The following is a 23,740-nucleotide window of genomic DNA, read 5'->3' as shown; positions in this document are numbered from 1 at the left end:
ATCAACATTGAGATGCCCCAAGAATTCATCAGCCTGCACAGTAGGAATCAGGCAGCAGCCCTGGAACAATGAAGTGACAGTCATAGTTATCCCCCATAAGTTATCCCCCATAGCAAGTTGATTGTTATGTGATATTCCACCTTAAATATGTGGATGCAGGAACATGGCAGGTGCAACCGTTCCAACTGATTAGAACGTTACCGCATAAGTGAAAAGGTCTTTAAGTAACCTCCTCTCATATTGATATAAACGTTCTCACACTTGAGGCGTTTTGGCTCCAATGCTTTATTCATCTTGAACATATCTTGCCGTCACGTATTACGGCTAAAATTAAAGGTTTTGGCTGCACTTACAATGCTTTCCTCAGTTTTGCCTCCATCTGAATGGTCTAATGCCTTGAGGTAGGATATGCTTCAAGCCGTTGTGCATTAATTAATTCAAAACCACTTTAAATTCTTGATTTGCTACGCTAATTGGACAATGATGAGCCCGTGATTGATTTGGATCACGCTAATGAGCCGCTATCACCATGCCGTCCTCTGCCACAATGCAAGCACAAAAGCTTCTTATCATCACCACCTTGAGAGCTTCGACAGATGGCAAAAGATAATCGATGTGAATGGCGCAAAATATCGGACGGAATTTACAAAAGACGTCTAGGCGGTACAGAAGAATTATACAAAAATCTTTGTGAAGACAATCCGGGTCGTATATGTGAGTGAGTGTTCATATCTTGAGCTGATGAGCAACTTCATGTATTCATTCCTTTGATTTTCCTCAGTATATACGGAGCAGCTGTCATACAGCTTGGTGAAGCAAGAGATCGACTTGATATCACAGACCACGTCCGCAAAGCCTGGATTAACGTACGAAGCCTTCACCCAGGCACATGTGTTTATCCAGACGATACCAACAGCCTGATGTTTCATCAAAACGATGTGCTAGAAAAAGCCAGTGAAACATGCAAATTTGTTCAACTAGAACAAGATGCAAATGAGCTAGACTCTTTATTCATCTGCAATTATCTTGAACAATGCAGTACTGCTAGGCCATTGACAAAGCCCAATTGTGATCTTACAGTTTTACTACCGAGTAATTTTACAACAAACAAGATCATCTTGTTGTTACGCATGGATCATATCATCTCTGATAGCGGAACGGTGGCCATCATTTTGAATGATCTGAACAGTTTACTGTATACGACAACAGATAGCGAAGAGGAAAGGTGTCTCGAGCTTCCGCCATTAAGTGCTGATCAAGTCGTTGATTCGAAACATGGAGAAAAGGTGTTTTTGAACCTATCAGTGGAAGAGAAGGTGCGAGGCTGGGTGAGTATCAATGTGATTTTTACTCTCGACTTTATCTCACATACAATATCCTTCTTTTTCAGGCACTTCCAACAATGCCTAAAGTTAAAATAATTGAGCCTATAGGAAGATCAGGTCACCTCTTACACACTTTAACAAAAGAGCAAAGTGATACGCTTCACTCTGCTGCACGACAATTAGTTGTTTCCGTTACTGCACTCCTGCATGCGATTGTTGTTTTGCGTTTTGGTGTAAAATTTATCGAAGAGGAAGAGAAGAATAAAGAAAGCGTATGGTTCGATAGTTATCCCATAGATACCAGACCTGCACTTTTGCAACAACAATATTCGGGTAATGCGTTTGTTCCGATGTTCATTTCCATGCAAAAGTATGGTCAAGCTTTAACTCTTTTCAGACAGGGCGGTCAAAAAAGAAATGGTATTGCCTTATTGGCAAAAGATGCTATGAATGAGTACGAAAAAGCTTCTAGCAACGCATACAGGTCAGCTTTGGCAAGATATTCACGGGCGATAATGTGCGTCCATCAAAATTACATTACGGAAGGCGGATATGCGTAAGTATACAAGATAGATCGCACGGCAACAAAACGAAAAACAGAAAGCTTATCCTATATTTCATTCATCTTTTCAGATACTTTAAACAATTGTGCCATTTTTACTCTGACTCTCGTTTGGATGATCGATATATGCCACAGAAAGGCACACAACAACAGATCAAGACGAAAATCATTTCGTATCAGACCCATCTCGATATGAATTCCGACTCTGCTTTGTGAGTCGATTTCTATTCAGATAGTATTAGAAGGTTTTTTTTTGCTTATTGAAAACCTCCTTTTCCCCTTCCTAGATTCTTCAGAGGTTATGCGTTTGCATCTAGAACCACAATCTCTCTTGATTGGTCAAAAGCATTTTGGAAAGACGACACCATTCATCCATTTTTCCAAGATGTAATCCAAGACGTTCTTTCGTATCTAAACAACACGGAATCGTAGATTTGGACCAACGTGAATTATCTTTCATTGATCTTCATAATGAATCTGTATTTTATCTGATGAGCAAGGTAGAGTACAGTATAGTAAATTTCATACATATCCAAAGAGCAGGTTTCTAATCCAAAAAGGGCAAAAGCAAGAGAGGTGTAAAATTAATTGTACAAAGTTAAAAAGCACTTTCTTAACGCCATGCTCCTCGGCTTCCACGACCACGAGTACGTGCTCTGCCTGCCCAAGGAACTCCGCCACGTCCATAACCTCCTCTTGAGCTTGAACCATACGGTGGAACGGGACGTGGACCTGACGAAAGATGAGCACTCGAAGGTGGGACACTGTCATATGCTGAAGGGCGATCATACGGTGACAAAGGCGGTCTTCCGGCATAAGATCGAGAACGATCATATCTGTCTTCATCGATTCGACGACTTCTTTCACGATCATAACTGCTGCCGTAGTCGTTCATGTAATCACGATCAGCACCATAGTCCCTCTCACGATCACGAATGTCTCGATCCCATTCTCCACTTCGAGATGATGGTCGACTGTCTCGATAATCTGAAGCACGAGCATGGGCAGGAGGACCCATAGAAGATGTTGCAAACAAATCGCGATCTCTTTCTCGATCACGCTCTCTGTCCATCCGTTCCATGCGGTCCATACGCTCCATTCTTTCCATCCGTTCAATTCGTTCCATACGATCGATTCTCTCCATACGATCCATGCGATCCCAATCACGATCGCGATCTCCGCGTTCTGCAAAACGCTCTGTTGGAGTTCTTTCTGCGCTACGTTCTGCACTTCGATCCCATTCGCGTTCACGTCCTGATTCTCTTTCGCGCATCCTTGCAGGGCCTTTGGGAACATTGGCAAAGTCGTTGAGAGTTGTGTTAGAAGGTGCAGCAGCGCTTGCTTCTGTTTTTACGGAGCCAGGTGAAGGTGGTGGCACAGATGCTTCCTTCGGACCCATACCTTGGCCAGACTCGGAGGGTGCAGAACTTGTAGATAATCGAGCTTCAATACCTGGAGGTGCAATAGCAGAAGATGCTGCTGGTATTGAAGGTGATTCTTGTTTTGTTACGGCGTTTTCATCCGATCCTCCTTCACGTGTTGCCGTCTCGACATTGGATGGATTGCTAATAGTAGCCACACTGGCCGCAACTGGTGGTGGTAAAGGAGCGGAATTGATGAGAGCTTTTGGTCCGCGAGGAGGGTTGAAGGTCGGATCAGCGGAAGAAGGCTGTTGCTGGCCTTCTGCAATGGGCTGACTTGCAAAACTTGCTCGTGGAGATGGCGGAGGGATAGATGCTCGTAAAGAAACGGGGCTAGATACCGTCGGACCTGAAACATGACGTAAAGCTGTTGCATTGCCATCATCTCTATTGAAAGATGAATTTGAATCCATTGATCCGTGTGAAAATGACCGTTGAGGTGCAGGAATGGAACCGAATTCTGTCGATGCAGTTTGTGCCGGTCGAGGCTGCGGGAAAGATGTTGAAGCAGATGCAGCTGAGACTTTCGTCTCCTGTGCAGGAGGTGGAAATCTTGCTGAGAATGGTGTGAGAGGATAATTCGAAGCGCCATCTCTTAATGCAGTATTGAGACCGAGCTTTGGTGGAGATGTAGCTCGGACCGAGGTGGAACGTGGTAAGCTGGCTGCATTTCCAGGCTCCTGCTTCACAACGACTGAAGAAGAAACAGTTGTCGAATCATTTGAAGTATTGGCTACCGAAGTAGCTGCGATACTTGAAGAAGCCATACTAGCAGCAGGCAAAGGCGCAGGTGGCATAGGAAAGTTGAAACCTCCGTACAAAGCACTTGCTGAGCCAGGCGTTGGGGTATCCAAAGGTGTGCCTGGCAAAGAAGGCTTTTCGGGAGAAGCATTCACACCATAAGTAGGTGTGATAAGTGGAGTCATCTGACCTGATTGATTAGATGTCCTTCTTTCCGCAAGTCGCTTCTTATAATCTGCCAATGATAATTTCGCTTTTGGCACTTCGACAGGCGGAAGTGGCGGTGGTGCGATTGATTGAGGGGTCGGATCAAACTGCATCGATGTTGGGCTATCCTGTACGCTGCTTTGGTCGCCAATGAGCGGGTCAATAGTTGGTGTTGGAGTAATTGAGCCTGTACGTTCCACTTCCACTTTGCTTTCGTCTCCAGAAGCATTTTCTGTTTCGTCCTCTATGATTGTCATCTTTCTTCTCGATTCGGCCTTGACAGAGCTCTTTGCGACCTCATCGGAGGTGCCTTTTCCTACTTCCTCATCCTCAGACGACTCACTGTCATCCAAAAAGTCGCCAAGCAATTCTCTTCTCCTTGCAAGACGATCTTTAGAGGATTTAGAAGACGATTTCTTCTTTGCTACAGGTTTACTGTCTGATTGTTTCGAATCACCATCCACGCTCACATCTTGCGAATCCTCTCTGCGCTTGTTGAGTCTTTTGTTACTAGCTTTTTGTCTCAATGCAATTGTATCATCCCTTGTGATGGCAACATTCTCCTCATCATCCGAGTCTGCATCTTCATCAATGTCAGATGGCACCGTGCTGAGAGGGGAAGATGGATCGATTATCTTGTTCTTTCGCTTCGAGCTAGAGCTTCTGCGACGCACAGCCGCTTCATCTTGCTCATCTTCATCGTCATCATCGCTGTAGATTTGCTCCAGTGGTCGCGAGCGTTTTTGTTGATGACCTACTCTGTGTCTCTTGGATGATCTTGATGTTTCACTTAGACTTGGGCGACGTTTCTTCTTTCCACGATATTCGACACCCTTCTCCTCTACTCCAGGCGACACAGCTTTGAGTCGGGTGCCAGAAATCCGCTTCTTCGGTGGTAGAGCAGTGTGCACTAAAAATGTTCCATGATCATCTCTAGCAATCATCACGTGCTCGCCGTCTATTCTCATAGAAGTGTCAACCTCTCCTTCATCATCACTAGCGCCTTCCAACGCTTCTGTGGCTGAAGATGCGTCCGAAGCAGCATCGTCCATCTCAAGGTCTTCGATGCCTGTCTGGGCCCTTTCTTCAAAGCGATCCCTATCTAGTCCTTCAATGCCATCCATGATCTTTTCAGGAGCTTGTCGAACACGTTCCAAATCATCTTCTTGGATTCTGGCTACTTTACCTCCATGACCCAAAACGTATGGCACAGGAAACTGGGATAGAATCCTTTCCTCTTCATCCCTTTCGATCTCGGGTGGTGTCAAAGGCATTACATCGGGTCTCCACCAACGACGTTTGCCGACAAGGGGATCAAAATCTGGCGGTCTACTCTTCCGATTGGATTTATGAATGGGCAAATGCACATTCAACAAAGCCATACCTTGTGATAGGCGTAACATTTGAACGATTGCGCAATCTTGACGTTTAACATTGTTTGAACTTGCAGAACCACCACTGCTAGGAGCAGATGCACTTCCAATACATGCACAAAGACAACTGCTCAACAAAACTGTCATGATACTGTTCATCTTTGCGCTGAAATCAGTGTCTGCATATGGGAAATCTCCCTTCTCCACCAAAGTTGAAATGGCAGCATTGCGTGTTTCTCTATCCCAACTTTTCGGATTTGTGGTGGATAAGCTGACCGCATCTTGTACATCCAATACGCCCAACATAGGATTCCGAGCCAATTGCGGTAAAAGATGCACGATATGATGGTCATCCCATTCCCAGCCTAGAGTGATTTCGTGGGTTTTTGCAATATCAGTAATCGCGAAAATTCCAAATGCGATTTCAACGTCTCCATTTTGAGAAAGTTCGGGTGACTTTGTCGTGCGTGATTTGTCCGAAAGGGGAGGTGTGGCATGCTGATTGTGTACACTGCCATTCTTCTTGCGCAAAATGATTGGTCTTAGTACAGCATTAGGATGACAGCTAAAACGAGCGAATCTTGCCGTATTTCCATAACGCCGCCCGTCAATACAAACGTTCAAAGGAGGTGGAAACAGATGTGCACAAGGTTTAGTAGCTCCAATCATCCTGTACTGATTGATGGGATCATCTCGGTAATTATCCGCATTATATACCTCTCCCCGGAATTCCATCACGAAGCAGCCTGCAGGAATACTTGCATCTGCAAACAGTCCATGCATTATTGGCTTACTGAACATTCGACTGGCGGAGGTAGATCGTTGTGGTGCATTCGACAGGACGTTCATTTGCAACAATGCGTTGAAGATACTTGCCGAAGCCATCTCTGATATTTGTCGAACATAAGTTTTCTGTGTACAGCTGGATAGAGAAGGTGCGACAATTTCGACAGGAACACACTCATTGCCAATTGCAGATAGAGCAGCAATTTCTGGGGCTTGCGATTGTTCGCGCGATGCAACCTCACTCTCTGCTTCTTCCGGTTCTTCTGTCGTCTGTCGAGCAAGATTTCTCAACTTCTTTCCGGCAACAGGGACCAACATTTTGTTGCCATTGCCGGGTATTGCTCGTAGAGGACTTTCTGTCGAGAAATTGGTCGAAACTTGATTGAGAACGTTTGTCGTCTTTTGTCCGCTTATCATGTTCTCCTTAATTGGTGTGTATTCGACATGCCATGCTTCAATGCGGTCGATGTTATCATCATCTGTTGTGTCGACCCTTTCTCCTCTACCTCCCGGAAGTTGAATGCCAGGCATAGCGGCTTCTCTCAAAGCTGTGATCGATCGTGGCGTCATTGCATTTTCGTTGTTTCGCCTTGTGGTTGTCTTTGGATTCAAACGTTTCCTTCCAGACTTTGCACTTCCAGGAGTTGAGGCAGCAGACGTTTCGTCGACGTTGAACTTTGCATTGCTAAGATCTAATTGCTGGCTCGGTTTGCGTGATCGAGAAATGCTTCCTGGCTTACTGGGATAGCCGGCTCTACTGTTCACATCTGCTTGCATTTGTTCGACATCCATAGACGATGCTTCCATTTGTTCATCTCCATTTTCTTGGTTGATAGAGTTGTTATGTGAGGTTCTGCGTACATTACGTTGTGCTAGGTTTTTGCGGATCTCTGCATCTTTGCGACGCTGCTGATGAGCTTTTGCGAATGCCACATCAACTGGTCTTGGATCGCATTGTTCGCATTTATACACTTCAGGGACGCTGGCTTGCGACATTCCAAAACATGCACAATGCTGCCAAACAAGACAGCCGTCGCATTGAATAGTGAATCCATCATCATCGTCACATTCGCATATACAGCGAATAATGCCGCCATCTTCATCTGCGTATTCCTCTGCACCGGCTTCTATACCATTTAGGCCGTCTTCTGCGCCATCAAATGCTTGCTCCTGACGTGACTGATCTCCGTTGGCGGGGATGTATGCTGATGCATCCGATGAATTGTTCATCTCTGCAGTATTTTGTGATGCCTCTTGCAATGACTTTGAGCTGATTGCTGAATCAATCGACCCTAGAGCATCGGATGAAGATGGTAGAGTTTCGCCTTTGAGCTCGGTCATCCCTTCAGCTTGGGCGGAAGGAGCGGAAGGCATGATTGTATCGACAGGTGTTTCAGTTTCTATCCTTGAGTCATTCTGTAAGGTTGAGCTGGATTCTGGAACGTCTTTTGGATCGATTTCTCCGAGAATCTCCTTCTCTTTTTCGATTGGCGTCATGTGTGTATTTATAGATTTATCTGTTTCTGAGTTTGAGTTTGCATGTTGAATACCATCATGCTCTTGGTCGGATGAGGAGATCGCAACCATGCGGATTTGAAGCGTAAAGCTATCCTGAGCTTTATCGTCTTTTTTTCCTCAAAAGGGTGAGAAGGTTGAAATGAAGGATTGAGGAGGTAAATGGTGAGAAAGTGAAAAAGATGAGATCGACTCAAAGCCGCATTTCCTTTACGCCCATTTGAAGGGCGTAACTGTAACTTCGAGCAAGACCACTGGGTGTGGATGGATTTTGGTTTACGCTGAGAAGTGAAATTTTAGCGCGTCAAAGCTGAGCCTGCACAAGAATTTTGAATATCACAACTTCTTCTCATTTATGTCATCACTCCAACATCCGCCACTCTCGAATGCATCAACCTCAGATCTGATTCTGCTATAATCTTCAAAGTGTTTGGAGAAGTTTGGAAGGAATTGGATTTGAATAAGATCTTGTGGCGGTGGACAAAAGTTGCTCAAGATGCCACCAAAAAATCCTGATTTATCAGGATACCAGTATTCTGCCATCTCATCTCTCGTCACTCAAACCGATCGAAGGTATCTAAATAGAACAGAAAATGAAGGCACAGGCGAAGCGGAAAGTTTGGTGGGACGGATCGATCCAAAAGCAATGGGATCTCGTGCTGGAAGAGAGCAAGTGAAAGATTTAGAAAAGAAGAAAAGAAGAGCTGACCAAGATGAAAGCGGACGGATACGAAAACCTGCTCGACAAAATGGGCTGGCATCATCATCGGGTGCAAAGTATGCTGACATCTTACAAGCAACAGCGGATCTGGAAGGATTGTCGTATATGCCAAGAACAGCTGAAACGCGAGAGGCATATGAATTCATTTTAAGTATCATAGCAACCGCTTTAGGAGATCAATCTGGCGATGTGGTTCGCTCTGCTGCAGATGTTGTCATACAAGCACTAAAGGATGACGAGATGAAAGATCCTGATCGAAAGAAAGAGATTGAATCTATCATTGGCTCCATCACTCCAGACACATTCAGTCAATTGGTTAATCTTGGAAAGCGTCTAACAGACTTTGAGCGTGACAATAGGCTAGAAGAGGATGATCCAGATGCAGACAGAAGGGCTGGTGCCGTGGCAGATGAAGAAGGAGTAGCGGTGCTATTCGACGATGATGAAGATCAAAGTGAAGAGGAACAAGAAACATTTGTCGTTAGAGAAGAGGATGATGATGAGGAAGAAGGCGATGGTCAGGCTGTAAAGGAGGAAGGATCTGACAGTGATGATGGAGATCAAGCGTCAGAAAGCGATGCGGATCAGGAAGCCATCAAAATTGGACAATCATCGTCCAATAAGCTGAAGAAAGCGTCACTAACAGTGCATGACATTGATGCATTCTGGCTGCAAAGACATCTTGCTACAATCTACTCCGATGAGCATGAAGCCAACCAAAAAGCCGAAGCTGCGATGGAAATTATGGCATCGGATGCAAACATACGTGATTGTGAGAATAGCTTAATGGAGCTTTTTGATTACGAACACTTTGAAGTTGTGGAGCTCCTGGTCAAGAATCGAGATATCATTGTCTGGTGCACAAAGCTTGGCCGTGCTGATGAGGATGAAAAAGTGAACATTCAGGTCAATATGCGCGAGAATGAATTGGGCTGGATCTTGAAAAAGTTGCAAGGAGACACAAGCAAACAGGGTCAAAATACCAACCTGGTGCCCATGGATCTGGACGAGAAGAGTAAAGAGAGAGCCTACAAAATCACAAGAAAGGTCACTCTTGCGCCAGGCACCACAGTTCAGCCACGCAAAGTCGTCGATCTAGAAGCGATGTCATTCAGTCAAGGTGCGCATTTGAACACCAATGCAAAAGTCCGATTGCCAGAGGGATCATTCAAGCGAACGAAGAAAGGATACGAAGAGATTCATGTTCCCGCGCCTGTCAATAGAACTGTGCCTGAAAGTGAGATAGTTCCTATCTCAAGTCTTCCTGTTTGGGCTCAGGCGGCTTTCCCCGGTGCAACTTCTCTCAATCCTGTTCAATCTAGGTGTTATCCTGTCGCATTCGGAGAGGATGATCCTATGCTACTTTGTGCGCCAACAGGAGCCGGAAAGACGAACGTTGCCATGTTGACAATCTTGCACGAATTGTCAAAATGGCGTGACGAAAGAAGTGGGAAGTTTGATTTGGATGCATTCAAGATTGTCTATGTTGCTCCAATGAAAGCATTGGTTGCTGAACAAGCGTCCAACTTCCGCGAACGGCTTGCTGTTTTCGATGTTGTGGTGAATGAACTTACAGGGGATAGTCAACTGACAAAAGAACGAATTGCACAAACGCAAATCATTGTCACCACTCCAGAGAAATGGGACGTTATTAGCCGCAAAAGTTCTGATACTTCCTACACTAACTTGGTCAGGCTAATGATCATTGATGAGATCCATCTTTTGCACGACGATAGAGGACCTGTACTGGAAAGTATTGTCGCCCGAACAATTCGTCGTATGGAACAATTGAATGATCCCGTTCGATTGGTTGGATTGAGTGCCACTTTGCCAAACTACAAAGATGTGGCAACATTCTTGCGCGTCAATCCCAAGAAAGGCTTGTTCTACTTTGAGGCATCCTACCGACCTTGTCCATTACAGCAAGAGTTTATCGGCATCACAGAGAAGAAAGCAATCAAACGATTACAGGTAATGAATGAAGTAACGTACGAGAAAACCCTTGATCAAGCAGGAAAGAATCAAGTCTTGATCTTTACGCACAGCAGAAAAGAAACTGCAAAGACGGCCAAATTCATTCGTGATCAAGCAATGGAGCAAGACACCCTCTCCCGATTCTTGCCACAATCAAGTGCAAGTCGCGAAGTGCTACAGTCGGAATTGGAACATGTCAAAGACGCAAACCTGCGCGATCTTTTGCCGTATGGGTTCGGTATCCATCATGCGGGTATGACCAGACCTGACCGACAATTGGTAGAAGATTTATTCCAAGATGGGCATTTGCAGGTCCTTGTTTCGACGGCAACTCTTGCTTGGGGTGTCAATTTACCCGCACATACAGTAATCATCAAAGGTACTCAAATTTATAATCCAGAGAAAGGACAATGGGTAGAATTATCTCCACAAGATATGTTGCAAATGCTCGGTCGTGCAGGAAGGCCGCAATTTGACTCGTACGGTGAAGGTATAATCATTACCAATCACAATGAATTGCAATACTACTTGAGTCTCTTGAATCAACAATTGCCGATCGAATCTCAACTGGTGTCCAAATTGGCAGACAATCTCAACGCAGAGATTGTTCTCGGTACTATTCGTAATCGTGATGAAGCGGTTGCTTGGTTGGGCTATACGTATCTGTACGTGCGCATGCTCAGAACGCCTTCTTTGTACAGCGTCACTGCCGACTACGCAGACGACGATCCGTATCTCGAACAAAAGCGTGCAGACATCATTCACTCAGCTGCAGTTGTTTTGGAGAAATGTGGATTGCTAAAATATGATCGAAAGAGCGGAATCTTTCAATCTAACGATCTCGGAAAGATTGCTTCGCATTACTACATCACTCACCGTAGTATGAGCACCTACAATCAACATTTACGTCCTTATTTGAGTATGGTCGATCTCTTTCGTGTTTTCGCTCTATCGGAAGAATTCAAGCATCAAGTCATTCGACAAGACGAAAAATTGGAAGTTGCCAAATTGTTGGAGCGCGTACCAGTACCCGTAAAGGAAGCAATTCCAGATCCATCAGCTAAAGTAAATGTGCTTTTGCAGACTTGGATCTCTCAATTGAGCTTGGAAGGGTATGTGTTGGCAGCGGATATGGTGTACATCACTCAATCTGCTGGTCGTATCTTGCGTGCAATTTTTGAAATCTGCATCAAACGTGGCTATGCTCGTTTAGCACATTCGGCCTTGGATCTTTGCAAAATGGTGGAAATGCGTCAATGGAACAGTATGACGCCTTTACGTCAATTCAAAGGTGTTCCGCACGATTTGATCAGGAGATTGGAAAGGAAGGAATATCCTTGGAATCGATTGCGTGATTTAGAGCCAAATGAGATTGGTGAACTGATTGGATTACCAAAAGCCGGTCGACCGATTCACAGATTGGTGAATCAGTTTCCTAGATTGGACCTGCAAGCATTCTTCCAACCTATCACGACCAGTCTACTAAGTGTTCAACTGACCATCACTCCTGATTTCCAATGGGATGAAAAAGTACATGGACACGCTCAAGCTTTCCATATTTTGGTTGAGGATGTTGATGGAGAAGTGATTCTACATCATGAGGTTTTTGTGCTCAAGCAACGATTTGCCGAAGAGGAACATACAGTATCTTTCACAGTGAACATGACCTCACCTGTGCCACCAAATTACTACATCAGTGTGGTCAGTGATCGTTGGCTTCAGTCAGAAGTGCGTTTGCCAATCTCTTTCATGAATTTGATCTTGCCAGAGAAATTCCCGCCCCACACACCATTGCTCGATCTGCAAAACCAACCAATTAGTGCTTTGGAGGATGAAGAAGCTCAACAGCTGTATGTGAATCGATTCAAATATTTCAACAAGATTCAATCTCAAACTTTCCATGCATTGTATGCTTCTGATGCATCTGTCTTTATTGCCGCGCCAACGGGAAGTGGCAAAACGGTCTGTGCCGAGCTGGCCATGATACGGTTCTGGACACGCAAAGAAGATCAAGGAACAGATCGAATCGTTTGCTTGGTGCCGTATGAATCCATGGTAAGCTCTAGGGTTGCAGAATGGAAGGCACGCTTTGGCAATTATCGTGGAGGAAAAGAGATTTGCTCTCTATCTGGCGAGACTAGCTCTGACTTGCGACAGTTGGAGATGGGAGACGTAATCGTTGCCACTCCTGAACAATGGGATGTGATCTCACGTCGTTGGAGACAGAGGAAGAATGTGCAGAAGATTGGATTGTACATTGCCGATGATGTACAATTGCTCGGAGATTGGAAGGTAGGACCAACGTACGAAGTAGTCTTGTCTCGTGCTCGATTCATTGCCGCTCAAACTTCTAATTCGACTCGATTCTTAGCTCTAAGTGTGCCTCTTGGAAATGCAAGAGACGTTGGAGAATGGCTTGGTGTAAAGAGTGGAAACATGTTCAACTTTAGCCCTGCTTCAAGACCTACGCCATTGGAAGTCCATCTTCAAAGCTTTGACATTCCACATTTCCCCAGCTTGATGATCGCTATGGCCAAGCCTGCCTATCTTGCCATTGTTGAAAGAAGTCCAGAATCTCCCGTATTGGCCTTTGTGCCAAGTCGTAAGCAAGCAATTTTGACGGCAAATGACCTGTTGGCATACGTTATAGCGGATAGTGAACGAGAAGGTCAAGAAGATACAAGTAGATTTTTGAATATCGAAGAGAATGAGTTGAGACCTCATTTGGATCGCGTGGAGGATGAGGAACTACGCGAAGTGTTGCAATACGGAATCGGTTTCTATCACGAAGGGTTAAGTCGAGGCGATGCTAGGATCGTGCAAAGGTTATACAACGCTGGCGCAATTCAAGTGGTTGTCGTGAGCAAGGAGATGGCATGGGATTGTCCAATGCGTGCCCATTTGGTCCTGCTGATGAGCTGTCAAACGTACGAAGGAAGGGAACATAGATACGTCGACTACACAATGACTGATGTCTTACAAATGGTCGGACATGCAACTCTCATTGAATCGAATGACGACGAAGACCAGGATGCAGACGAAGGTGCAGCAAAATGCGTCGTCTTCGTGCAAGCAAACAGGAAGGAATACTTTAAGAAATTCTTGACCGAAGGATTGCCAATCGAATCAAGACTCAATGCAGTCTGCCAAGATTTCTTCAATGCCGAAATTGTTGCCAAGACGATCGATGATAAACAGAGCGCAGTTGATATCTTGACATGGACGCTACTATACAGGCGACTGATGATGAATCCACAAGTGTACAACTGTCAAGGCAAGGATATGCAACATATTGGAGATTGGTTGAGTGAGCTGGTAGAAACCACTCTGAACGATTTGGAAGGCTCAAAATGCATCGCAATCGAAGATGAGATGGATGTCAGCCCGTTGAACTTGGGCATGGTTGCTAGCTTCTACAACGTATCTTACGTCACAATTGACGTCTTTAATATGTCCCTGAAAGGCCGAACAAAGCTCAAAGGCTTGCTGGAAATTGTTTCTTCCGCAGCCGAATTTGAAGATCTGCCAATCAGACAACATGAAGAAACAACTTTGCGTCGAATCTATGACCGCGTGCCGTTCAAATTGGACAACATCAACTTCTATACACCTTACCACAAGGTCTTTGTCCTTTTGCAAGCACATTTTGCACGTATCAATCTTCCAGTCGATCTGGCACACGATCAAGAGTGGATTCTCAAACGCATCTTGAACTTATTGAGCGCTTGTGTGGACGTGATGTCAAGCAATGCTCAACTGAACGCCTTGACTGCGATGGAATTAAGTCAAATGATCGTTCAAGCAATGTGGGACAAAGATTCTCCTTTGAAGCAGGTGCCTCATTTCACTTCTGAAACAATTGCACGCTGTCGAGAAAGGGGAATTAAAGAGAGCGTTTACGATTTGGCTGATACCCTACCGGATCTTTCGCCCGAAGAACAGAAGGATTTGTTACGCATGAGCGATCGTGATATGATGGACGTAGCAAATTTCACCAACAACTACCCGTACGTTGAAGTTGCATTCGAGTTTGAAGAAACGGAAGGATTACGCGCATCAGATTCAATTACTCTTGATGTCAAGTTGAGTCAAAATGATGATGACGAAGACGAGGAGGAGGAGCCTGACCAAGATCAGCATATCATCGCACCCTTTTATCCTTTGCGCAAAAAGTATTGTAGTTGGTGGGTGATTGTGGGAGATAGTGGAAGCCGTAATTTGTTGAGCATCAAAAAGGTCATCTTGGACAGCGTAAAAGGCAAAAAGAGTTCGTTCAAACTCGAATTCACCTTGCCAAAAGGAAAGTTCGAGCATCTCAAATTGTACGTTTTGGCCGATAGTTACATCGGTGCAGATCGTGAATTGGATTTGCCACCTCTTGATATTGCCGAAGGTGTTGATAGCGATGACGAGGAGGAGGAGGAAGAAGATGAAGATGAGGAAATGGATCAATCGTAAAAATATTGGATTTTTGTATTCTAGAAAAAGTTAACCGTTTTGTACAACCAATTTATTTTTGCTACATTATGAGACAATTATTGTACATGAAAGATACTGGAAATGGGAGTACATGAGACTAGTGTACATTGTGGAAATGAGCGTAAATTTTTCATTTCTTCGCTTTAGCTTCTCTCTTCTGACGACGACGTTCATTGCGTGATCGCTTCTCTTGTCGAAGTTTGCGACGGTTACGTACACCACGACCTGCTTCTGCTTCATCTTCTGTGGTCTCAACTTCTTCATCTGCACTGATTTCAGAAGATGGATCGTCGTCCTCTTCTTCCTCCTCTTCATCATCAGATGATTCCTCGTCATTGAGACGACGTTTTCTGGGTTGAACTTTTTCTTTGGCAGTTTTCGCCTTTTTGGGCGTTCGATTCGTTTGCTTCTCAATCTGGGCAGATACTTTGCGTTTTGCTTGACCAGGACGTGCAAGCCGGATTGGATGTGAGAAGGCTTCAACGATTTCATTGCTCAGATAGGTCTTTTTGAGTACCTTCACTTGCTCTTCTCTACTAATGTATGTCGTGTAAAGCTCTTTGGGCAAGCCGACCTGACCTTGCCAATCACCAACAATCGTGCCCATAGATTCCGCTCTACGCTTGATGAGACAAGTGCAAACATCGCTTAAAATATGAAGTCCAATCGTTCTCGGACCATCCTCTTCCATCACGCCTCTACGTTCTCCTTCTTCGACATGATCACGCATGCCTTTGCAGCGACTTGCGATATAGTTGAGGCAAGCGAGATTGTCCTGCGTTAAGCAACAATAGAAGTAAAATTCAAAGTAATCGGCCGATTCTTCAAGATTATACATCAAAGCGTCACCTTCTGCCGTTGCGAGATTTTCAAAATCGGGATGATGGTTGATCATGTAAATCAAACGAGCCAATGCAATATCGAAATATCGCAACCTTGTTTCGGGTTTCATGACCGATAAAAGGCCATTACAAGTCTCTTTGACCAATCGTTTGATTTCATCTTCAGGATCTTTTGCCACAAGGAACATGAATGCATAATACCGAGGAGGAAGATGGGCCGCTTTGGAGATGGCATATTTGCATAACTTGCGGATGAAATTCTCGCGTACCTTGAAATGGTCACTTTGCAGCATCAATGCTAATTGTTGATTATCTGATACGCCGATCATACGTTCCAGCGCAGAATGGCGAGCCATCTTGAGAAGTTGCAACGAAGCTTCCAATTTGATGTGCGAATGCGCAGCAGAATGCCTGTAGATACCTTTTGCCGGTTCTCCATGCAACAAGGAGAAACATATCAATCGAAGAATTGGTGCAGCGATCTCTCCAATGTCTTCGTGATCTGCAAAAGCAATGCATTTGGCCGTCAAGAAGCGTAAGGCTAACAGCTTTGTCTTCAGTGAGCTATCCATCTCCTCTGGCTCGAACCAATCTTGTGATTCGTCGATTGAGTCGGGAGGTGTATACTCTTGCACCAAGACATTCAACACCGACGCGGTCATTTCATCACTGATAGCAGCTGTAGCATCTCTTGCATGTTTTGTGATTTGTCGTAAGATGATCAAAGCACAAACGAGAGAGTCTGCCTCATTGACCGGTAGTGTACTTCCAAATTTCTCGCTCAGTTCCTCTGCAATACGATAAGCCGTCTCATAGCCACTTGACGCTGTGTTGGATGCAATCAAAGCAAGAAGCTTCGAACCGAACTTTGCACAATCTGGATCTGTGGTTGTTTTGAGAATGTCTCCTAGAGACTCGATATCACTGTCGGAGAATTGAATCGGTTCCTGATCACGGAGGTGTGATTGTGCATTGCTGAGCACCAACATGGAGAAGACACGCTTCCTCTGCCCAACTTCATCTTCATGTAAAGTGGCACGTAATTGATCAAAGTGTGGCGCAAACATCTCTGTACGTGCTTCTGACATGGTCTTGAGCATTTGCAGAGTGCAGTGTTGGTAACTTGTCTGCTTCGACGGCAACAAGAGGTGGGAAGCGTCTTGATCTAACGTGTTGAGGATTGGCAAAATCGAGCTGGTATTCACAAAGGGGAAGCCTGCCAGACGGACAAAGGCAATAAGTGTTGCAGCATAACGCTCCGATTGTGAACGCTTCACAAGCTCTTTGTACACTTTCACGTATTGTTCAATGGTGGTCCCTTGATCCATTATGATAGCAATAAGCTTGTAAGCGCGAGCATCATTTTGCTTAGCAAATGCATGTAGATCTTGACCAGCTTTGAGTGGATCGGGAAATTGGGTGCTCAGCACATCGATCCATCTGAGCATGGACTTGCGAACATGATCAACCTGTGAATTCTCCACGACTCCGCCGTTGTAACGCTTACAAGCGTCAATGAATCCAAAGAAGTGCTTTCTAGGAGCCTTCAAATTGAATACTTGAATGAAGCAATGCACCAGATCTGGATCGATCAGTTGAATGACAATTTGGAGGCGCTTGGTCCATTCTGTCAAATTGGCATCTGCAGGTAGCGGTAATATGAATCGCTCGAAGCTGGCTTGGATGTCTGTGATCATTCGCTGACCATCTTGAGCAGTGAGTGCTGAAACCATGTCATTTGGGATAGATCCAAAACGTTTAATTGTGGCCGCATCTCCAGATGCAATTCCCTCGTATGCCAAGGCAAAGATGCGTCCCAACACCTGCAAAGCAGCTATACGCACGTTAACTTTCTTGTCTTTGACTCTTTCTGCCAGGGTATCATAGAGTTGTCGGGTCAGAATTGAGCGAAGAACCGAATATTCCAGAGTAAGGAACACCTTCACCATGGCCAATCGAACCTTTTCATCAGAGTCAAGTAGCTTCTGCTCGACGCTTTGCATCACATCAGCATCCATGTTGCTGTCTTTTCCGATGATGGATACGAGCGAGCTTACCCAAGCCACCCGTACGGAGTTATTCTTGTCCCAACTTCTCGTAAGCCAAACCTTCCATGGATTTTCGTACATCTTTGCCAATGTTGTTTGATGATTTCCGGGTTGCAGTGCACGATGGGCAAAGATTTGACCAAATGTCTGAACTGCGATAAGTCGCAGTTTTGGGTCTTCTGCGCGAATTTCTTCTTCCAATTGTGGTAAAACGTTGTACATCAATTTGGGAACCATTTTGTGCACATGTGCAATGAGGATATGGCATGCTTGAAGATCTGACTCTCGCTCCTGCTCATCGGTCACCTGGACTGCTTGCTCTAGCACTTCCACGAAATATTGAGCAATGTAGGTTTGCAGTTCATCTGCAGCATTTTGGCCAATCAATTCAGCCAAATGTGATGCAGCAGGATTTGACTTTTTCACTTTTGGTTGAAAGCTGGCGATCAACTGCTTGACTACGCCTTTTGGAACGGTGGTGCTATGTTGGATGAACAAGCTCAGTGCTTCTGCGATCGAAATTTCGACGTTCTTGGGCAAATCCGGATGCACGAGATCAAAGAACTTTCTGAAGTATTCCTGCATCGATTGTTCGGCATTACAGTACTCGCACAAGAGTGCAAATGCTCTCATGCGTACGAGACTGTCGAGCAAGGCAATACAGTCCTGAAATTGAGCTCCATTCTGCTTCCCTAATCCATTTGTCGGTGAAGTGAGAACGGCAAGGAACAAATCGAAAACAAGCTTCAATTGATCTTCCTCCAGGGGTGATTCAGGCGCATATAGTCGCAATACTTGCGCAATTGACAATGCCAATGCCGTCCGGATTTCCTTGTTCTTGTGAAACATCAAATCTTTTTGATTGATCTGACTCATCACATTGTCCAGGATCTCTGTGGATACATCTCCTGGTTGCTCCTTCTCCAATGTATGCCATAACCCATTCAGCTTTTTCTGAATTGAATCTGCTGATTGACCTTTCAAAGCCAAACGAGCCCATCCTGGCGTACTTGAAGAGGATGCTGTAGCTGTGGATTGCCTCACCATCTTGTCGCCATGTGATGCTTATTGAAAGGAATGGAGAATGAACATATGATTACTAGTTTATGCTTATGTATCTTTTTGAGGAAGCAATACGTGTTGCTCTTTATGCATGCATTTCTACGCGTCGCGTGTTACTTACGCGTGCATTTGTCAACTTTTGTCCACCCGCACCCACTTGCCGCTTAAGCCTTTTCTCGGTTCCATTGTGCATTTTCCAGAAAAGATTTTAGCGCATGTCATGACGTTTGCAAGCATACCGCTAATGTACGTTTAGGACTACTAAGATGATATCCTCCGAAAAGGCTATGTAAGCAGTGTTGAACAAGACCCTACACTATTCATCAACATCGTCAAGGGAAGATCAGATGCATTGCATTGTGGATAATCTTTTCATCGTCCTTGATCTTGTGTGGGATTGAATGCTAATTGGTCAAAAGGCGTTTAATTCATTCACCGACTAATTAAAAAAAAAAGTCTGTTCCAGCCTTAACACGCGCAATTCCAAGGTCAATGACGTATGTATTCAATAGGAGGAGTCTTGTTCCCCAAAAAGTCTGAGCTTGAATTGAATAAATACTCCGCTTTTTAATTGAAATTTGTGTGGTAGTGCACAGCAGCAGAGAGTGTGATTTTGTGGAATCATTTCGCAGCCTAACCCTTACCCTTCTTTCGCTTTTGGGTTGTGCTGGAATGCAGTGTAAACAAGTTTACTAATTGACCCTGCAGGTCTAGCTTCTGTGGAAAAAGAACAAGGCTCCTTTTTTGGCTCAAGGGCACAAACACACAAGCACAGAAAACTCATTTTGGTTAGCTTGTTTATTTTTTTGTGGCTAAATGAGGAGCCAGACTGGTGTTGTGCACTATTTTGTTATTTTATCTGCAGCATCGTTACGTAGTCTTCCTTTTTTTTATTGATCGTAAAATTGAGGCACAAAACGATTAAATGCAGGTGGGTCTTTGCGCTAGTTGCCTTTGCAATTGTCCAGCTCCTGTCAAGTATAATTGTTATTTGCCGACATGAGACTGAAAATAGATGATGAACCACACACACACGCACACATGCTGATGATCATATGAGCCAACCCTTTCCTTAGTATAGACTTTAATTCTCTTTCTTTCGCCACCTACCATCACATAGCCCTCTCTCGGGTGAGGCGAACAGGGGGTTACAAACAAGTCCGCTTTCGTCATCGCATAAAGTATTGTTCAAAAAAGAGGGGCTCATATTTGATCCGATTAGGAGAAAGAACGGAAGCTTACTTGCACAAAAAAGGGGGACTATCTGACATTAACAAAGATTTATTTTTCGGACCGCCGTCTTTTTCTTTTTTATTCAAATCAAATACCATCCTACATTGTACTACAAAAACGGGATTGAACTTGATCGTATATATTGATTACAAGTATCGCCCGTCAAATTCTTGGACCTGAACGGAGGCCGTACCTTTTTCTACAAAGAAGCAACACTTTTTTACACCGGGCACGATCTCAACCAAACTCCGCATTTGTTTGGAGGAAAACATTCTTCATTTCGGCTTTTACGTCATCCATTTGCAGTGCGCCAATTACGATTGTTAAGAAAAGAGAGCAAGCAAGCAAGCTTTATTGTCTTTACGCCTACTTGCAGTTTCAAATTCCATCAGAAAAAGCTGTGGGGCAAAACCCTGACGGTGAGATCCCTTTATTATCCAACCGAACACGGTCTCTCAATTCTCGCAACTTGTTTCATGCAAATCTCGCTTAAACGACATCATAGTGACGACTACTACTGATGATTACTGGCTTGATCGACAATTAAAAGCCTGCGCCACAACAAATCAAAAAGGCAAGCAAAACGTCCTTCGTCCTAACTGCCGATACAAGGAGGACATCAATTGCTTTTGGTCCATTTACAGGTTCGGCCTTATTTAATGCGCAAATAGAAAGAGATTTCGCAATCCTTCCTTCGGATTCAGGAGGTTTTCAATTCGGCTTTTCTTCGTCAGACATCATGAGCTCGCATAGACCAATCAAGAGCAATCCCTCATCGCCTCAAAGGCGTCCTTCAGGCAGCATACGAAGGTTTATTGCCCGTCATGGGTCAAATTTACCTTCTTCTTCTTCTTCAATGCCTTCTTCCAGTAATGCGGCACAACCAAAAAATGAATCAACTCTAGTGCCCATTCGACCAGAAGCATTGAGACCGTACATGAACACAGTAAACAATAAGAACGATGAAGGTACTTATACCCCGTCGAATGTCGCTTCATCTTCACGTTCTTCCAACATTGCAATCGATCACGATCAAAATACCCAATACCTTGCCCAAGCTGCAAATTACGCCTCTCTCGCTAATCTTGTCAAACCTTCCGCAGAATACCCCACGATTCCACAAGTTGGAACGACTCAATCAAATCAATCCGGCATACAAGGAACCAGACATCGCTTAGTTCGCACAAAAAGCGGCAGAAAAGTGATTCAAACAATCCGTTCGATCGGTCAGCCATCACCTAATAACGTTGGACTTGCGCCACAAAGCTCACCTCATTCTTTCCAAGAGATTGATCATCAAAGTTTCGAAGCTGCTCCCCGATTGTCTATGTCATCCGTTGAAAGTAGCGGAGGAAGTGAAGTAAAGACGCCCGAATCAATGAACGCAAATCTTTCATGGCAGTGTGCTAACGGCGAGAAGAGCACGATGCAATCTGCTTTTGCAGCCCCGGAAATGGATGGCCCGATGAGCGTTAGTCCTCGTTTGACGCCTTCATCGCCTGCACTTGTTGATATGAGCGATGCTTTTCATCATATTCGAGGTTTGGCAGCCGTTGGCTTTTCAACTGCTGAAGATGTTGTACAGTCATCCATGGATCCACAACTTCTTCATGCAGCTAGAAATATGGATGACGAGAACGATTATCAAATGAATATGACGCCTGTCAGTACAAGTCCAGCTGGTCGTTCATCAACGATTAAGATCAGAAGACCTGATGCTTTACACAGATTACCTGGCACAAGCTTTCACACTGATCGTACCGTGACACCAACGACATCAGATCATAGTTCTTTGGAACAATTATTTGATGAATTGCAAATGCATGAAAAGCCAGAATCATCTGTCATCACAAAGGTCAGTCAAACGGTGGAGGAAGCTCAGCATCCTCGATTCATGACTCCTTTCCCTGCCGCGGGCAGCTTGAGCCCGGCGATCGAATGTGCTGCCAGTCCAGACAGTTGGCGTACGCTGCTACCTGAACATGATCGGTTTTATATCCCATCTGAAGCTTTGTCAAGCCGATCATCGAGTATGGTAGGTTCGGATATCTTGCAGCGCAATACGGTTCACAGCAGCAATACGGATTACGATAGTGCAGGTGATCGTCGTCGTTGGTCGAATGAGAGCAATAGTGGCGGCAATAGCCATGACAATTCTCGCAATACTCTTTACGATTTAGATGGTAGCTTTGGCGGTGCAAGAGCCGCTTTTGCGCCGTTGAAGTACAGTTACGATCAAAACAGTCGCAGCTTGACCTCACCACTGTTACCTGATCAAGAATCGATCGCAGGCTACAGTGAACCAATGCGAAAGCAAGCAACTGATTCGGGTGAACGGACTAGCACGCCCGAATTGCAAAAGAGACATGCCAGCTTTTCAGCTTTTGACAAGGGTAATTCCAAACAGCGTTCAAGTTTCCGGCAGTCTGCATGTATGCCTTCAGACTTTACTGCGTACAAATTCAAACGTTCGACGGCCATGTCCATGTCTTCAAGCGCTGCTTCCTTTGGTGCAATTTCGCCTGGTTTGATCAGCGTTGTGACGGAAGCACAAGAAGGCACAGATGACGATAAGCCACATTATACCGTGACGCCTTTCCCTGATGGACAGAGACACGATATTCATATCCGTCATGCAGACAGAGTTGATGCTCCCCTTGGTGAAGTTCTGCAAGGTGACCCTTCCCTATCGCGTGAGATCTTGGTGGAAGCGTTCAATAATGGTTTGAAAGATAGAAACGCTCAAGAAGGTGATAGTGTTACCAAGCGCGTCGTCAGCACAACCACAACAACCACGACCAAGACTGTTGTGAAGGAAGAAGATGATTTGATGGTTGAACAATACGTGAATCGATATGAACTGCGAACATGTTTACCCGGTTTCCGATTAGACCGTATGATTTTGGAAACTAAACGTGATCATCAATTAAAGATTACTGCCGAAACCAAGAATGAAATTGAAGAAGGAGTTGATCAAAGATTTGAACGTAAGATTAAATTTGGACCTGATGCAGACCTCAAAGCTACAAGGGCACATTTTGATGGTCTAACACTTCATATCAACGTTCCACGAATTCAACCGAGCGAAACGTAATTTTTTTGCGCTTAACGAACAATGAGAAGCCAAACTTTTTGACTTTGGATCTTTGGAATCGTTCGTCGTTTTACTTGTACAATTTTTTTTTCTTTTGTGTTTCGTTGTTGTTTTGTCAGCCTCTATTATTTATATATACTGTACATGCGTAAATAATATAAATCTCTTCAATTACAGTGGTGATCGAGTAAGAGAAGATATGGTTTGATGAGAAAAAGGGTACAGATAGGCCAGCAGTGGCAGGGCTTTTATTTAAATCATTGTACCCCTTATAGTGCTTCCTATCGGTTGGTCCCTTGCGTGGCAGTATATTTCGAAAGTAGTTTCTCTCCTAGCATAATGAGAATTAACCAATGG

The 23,740-nt window shown here is 44.6% G+C and overlaps 5 protein-coding genes across 5 annotated transcripts; 3 read left to right on the top strand and 2 right to left on the bottom strand.

Annotated features, from left to right (window-relative positions):
* Positions 1–790: 790 nt before the first annotated feature.
* FA14DRAFT_78830 (uncharacterized protein) lies at positions 791–2,410 on the top strand. The gene is made up of 4 exons (XM_025502893.1): positions 791–1,328; positions 1,391–1,881; positions 1,959–2,099; positions 2,175–2,410. Exons 1-4 carry the CDS (start codon positions 921–923, stop codon positions 2,317–2,319), a joined length of 1,185 nt encoding a protein of 394 aa, XP_025353163.1. The 5' UTR covers positions 791–920; the 3' UTR covers positions 2,320–2,410.
* FA14DRAFT_162108 (uncharacterized protein) lies at positions 2,332–8,088 on the bottom strand. The gene has a single exon (XM_025499427.1). It carries the CDS (start codon positions 8,000–8,002, stop codon positions 2,501–2,503), a length of 5,502 nt encoding a protein of 1,833 aa, XP_025353162.1. The 5' UTR covers positions 8,003–8,088; the 3' UTR covers positions 2,332–2,500.
* Positions 8,089–8,289: 201 nt separating this feature from the next.
* On the top strand, positions 8,290–15,158 carry FA14DRAFT_137972 (putative ATP dependent RNA helicase). The gene has a single exon (XM_025497046.1). It carries the CDS (start codon positions 8,427–8,429, stop codon positions 15,081–15,083), a length of 6,657 nt encoding a protein of 2,218 aa, XP_025353161.1. The 5' UTR covers positions 8,290–8,426; the 3' UTR covers positions 15,084–15,158.
* A 76-nt stretch (positions 15,159–15,234) lies between these two features.
* FA14DRAFT_149582 (uncharacterized protein) lies at positions 15,235–19,088 on the bottom strand (the record flags this gene model as incomplete). Its single annotated transcript, XM_025497404.1, has 1 exon — positions 15,235–19,088. Exon 1 carries the CDS (start codon positions 19,039–19,041, stop codon positions 15,235–15,237), a length of 3,807 nt encoding a protein of 1,268 aa, XP_025353160.1. The 5' UTR covers positions 19,042–19,088.
* A 1,940-nt stretch (positions 19,089–21,028) lies between these two features.
* FA14DRAFT_181534 (uncharacterized protein) lies at positions 21,029–23,383 on the top strand (the record flags this gene model as incomplete). Its single annotated transcript, XM_025501107.1, has 1 exon — positions 21,029–23,383. The coding sequence occupies one exon, from the start codon at positions 21,029–21,031 to the stop codon at positions 23,381–23,383; it is 2,355 nt and encodes a 784-aa protein (XP_025353159.1).
* Between the last annotated feature and the right edge of the window lie 357 nt (positions 23,384–23,740).

This window comes from Meira miltonrushii, assembly GCF_003144205.1.
Source record: "Meira miltonrushii strain MCA 3882 unplaced genomic scaffold FA14scaffold_4, whole genome shotgun sequence".
Classification (NCBI taxonomy): Eukaryota; Fungi; Basidiomycota; class Exobasidiomycetes; order Exobasidiales; family Brachybasidiaceae; genus Meira; species Meira miltonrushii.
Note: the sequence above shows the minus strand (reverse complement) of the source record. Positions and strands in the feature narration are given on the sequence as shown.

Coding starts and splice junctions, on each gene's coding strand:
- FA14DRAFT_78830 (XM_025502893.1), top strand. CDS start 921: ATGTTTCATCAAAACGATGTGCTAGAAAAAGCCAGTGAAACATGCAAA. Junction 1,882..1,958: donor ATTACGGAAGGCGGATATGC/GTAAGTATACAA, acceptor TCATCTTTTCAG/ATACTTTAAACAATTGTGCC. Junction 2,100..2,174: donor ATGAATTCCGACTCTGCTTT/GTGAGTCGATTT, acceptor TCCCCTTCCTAG/ATTCTTCAGAGGTTATGCGT.
- FA14DRAFT_162108 (XM_025499427.1), bottom strand. CDS start 8,002: ATGGTTGCGATCTCCTCATCCGACCAAGAGCATGATGGTATTCAACAT.
- FA14DRAFT_137972 (XM_025497046.1), top strand. CDS start 8,427: ATGCCACCAAAAAATCCTGATTTATCAGGATACCAGTATTCTGCCATC.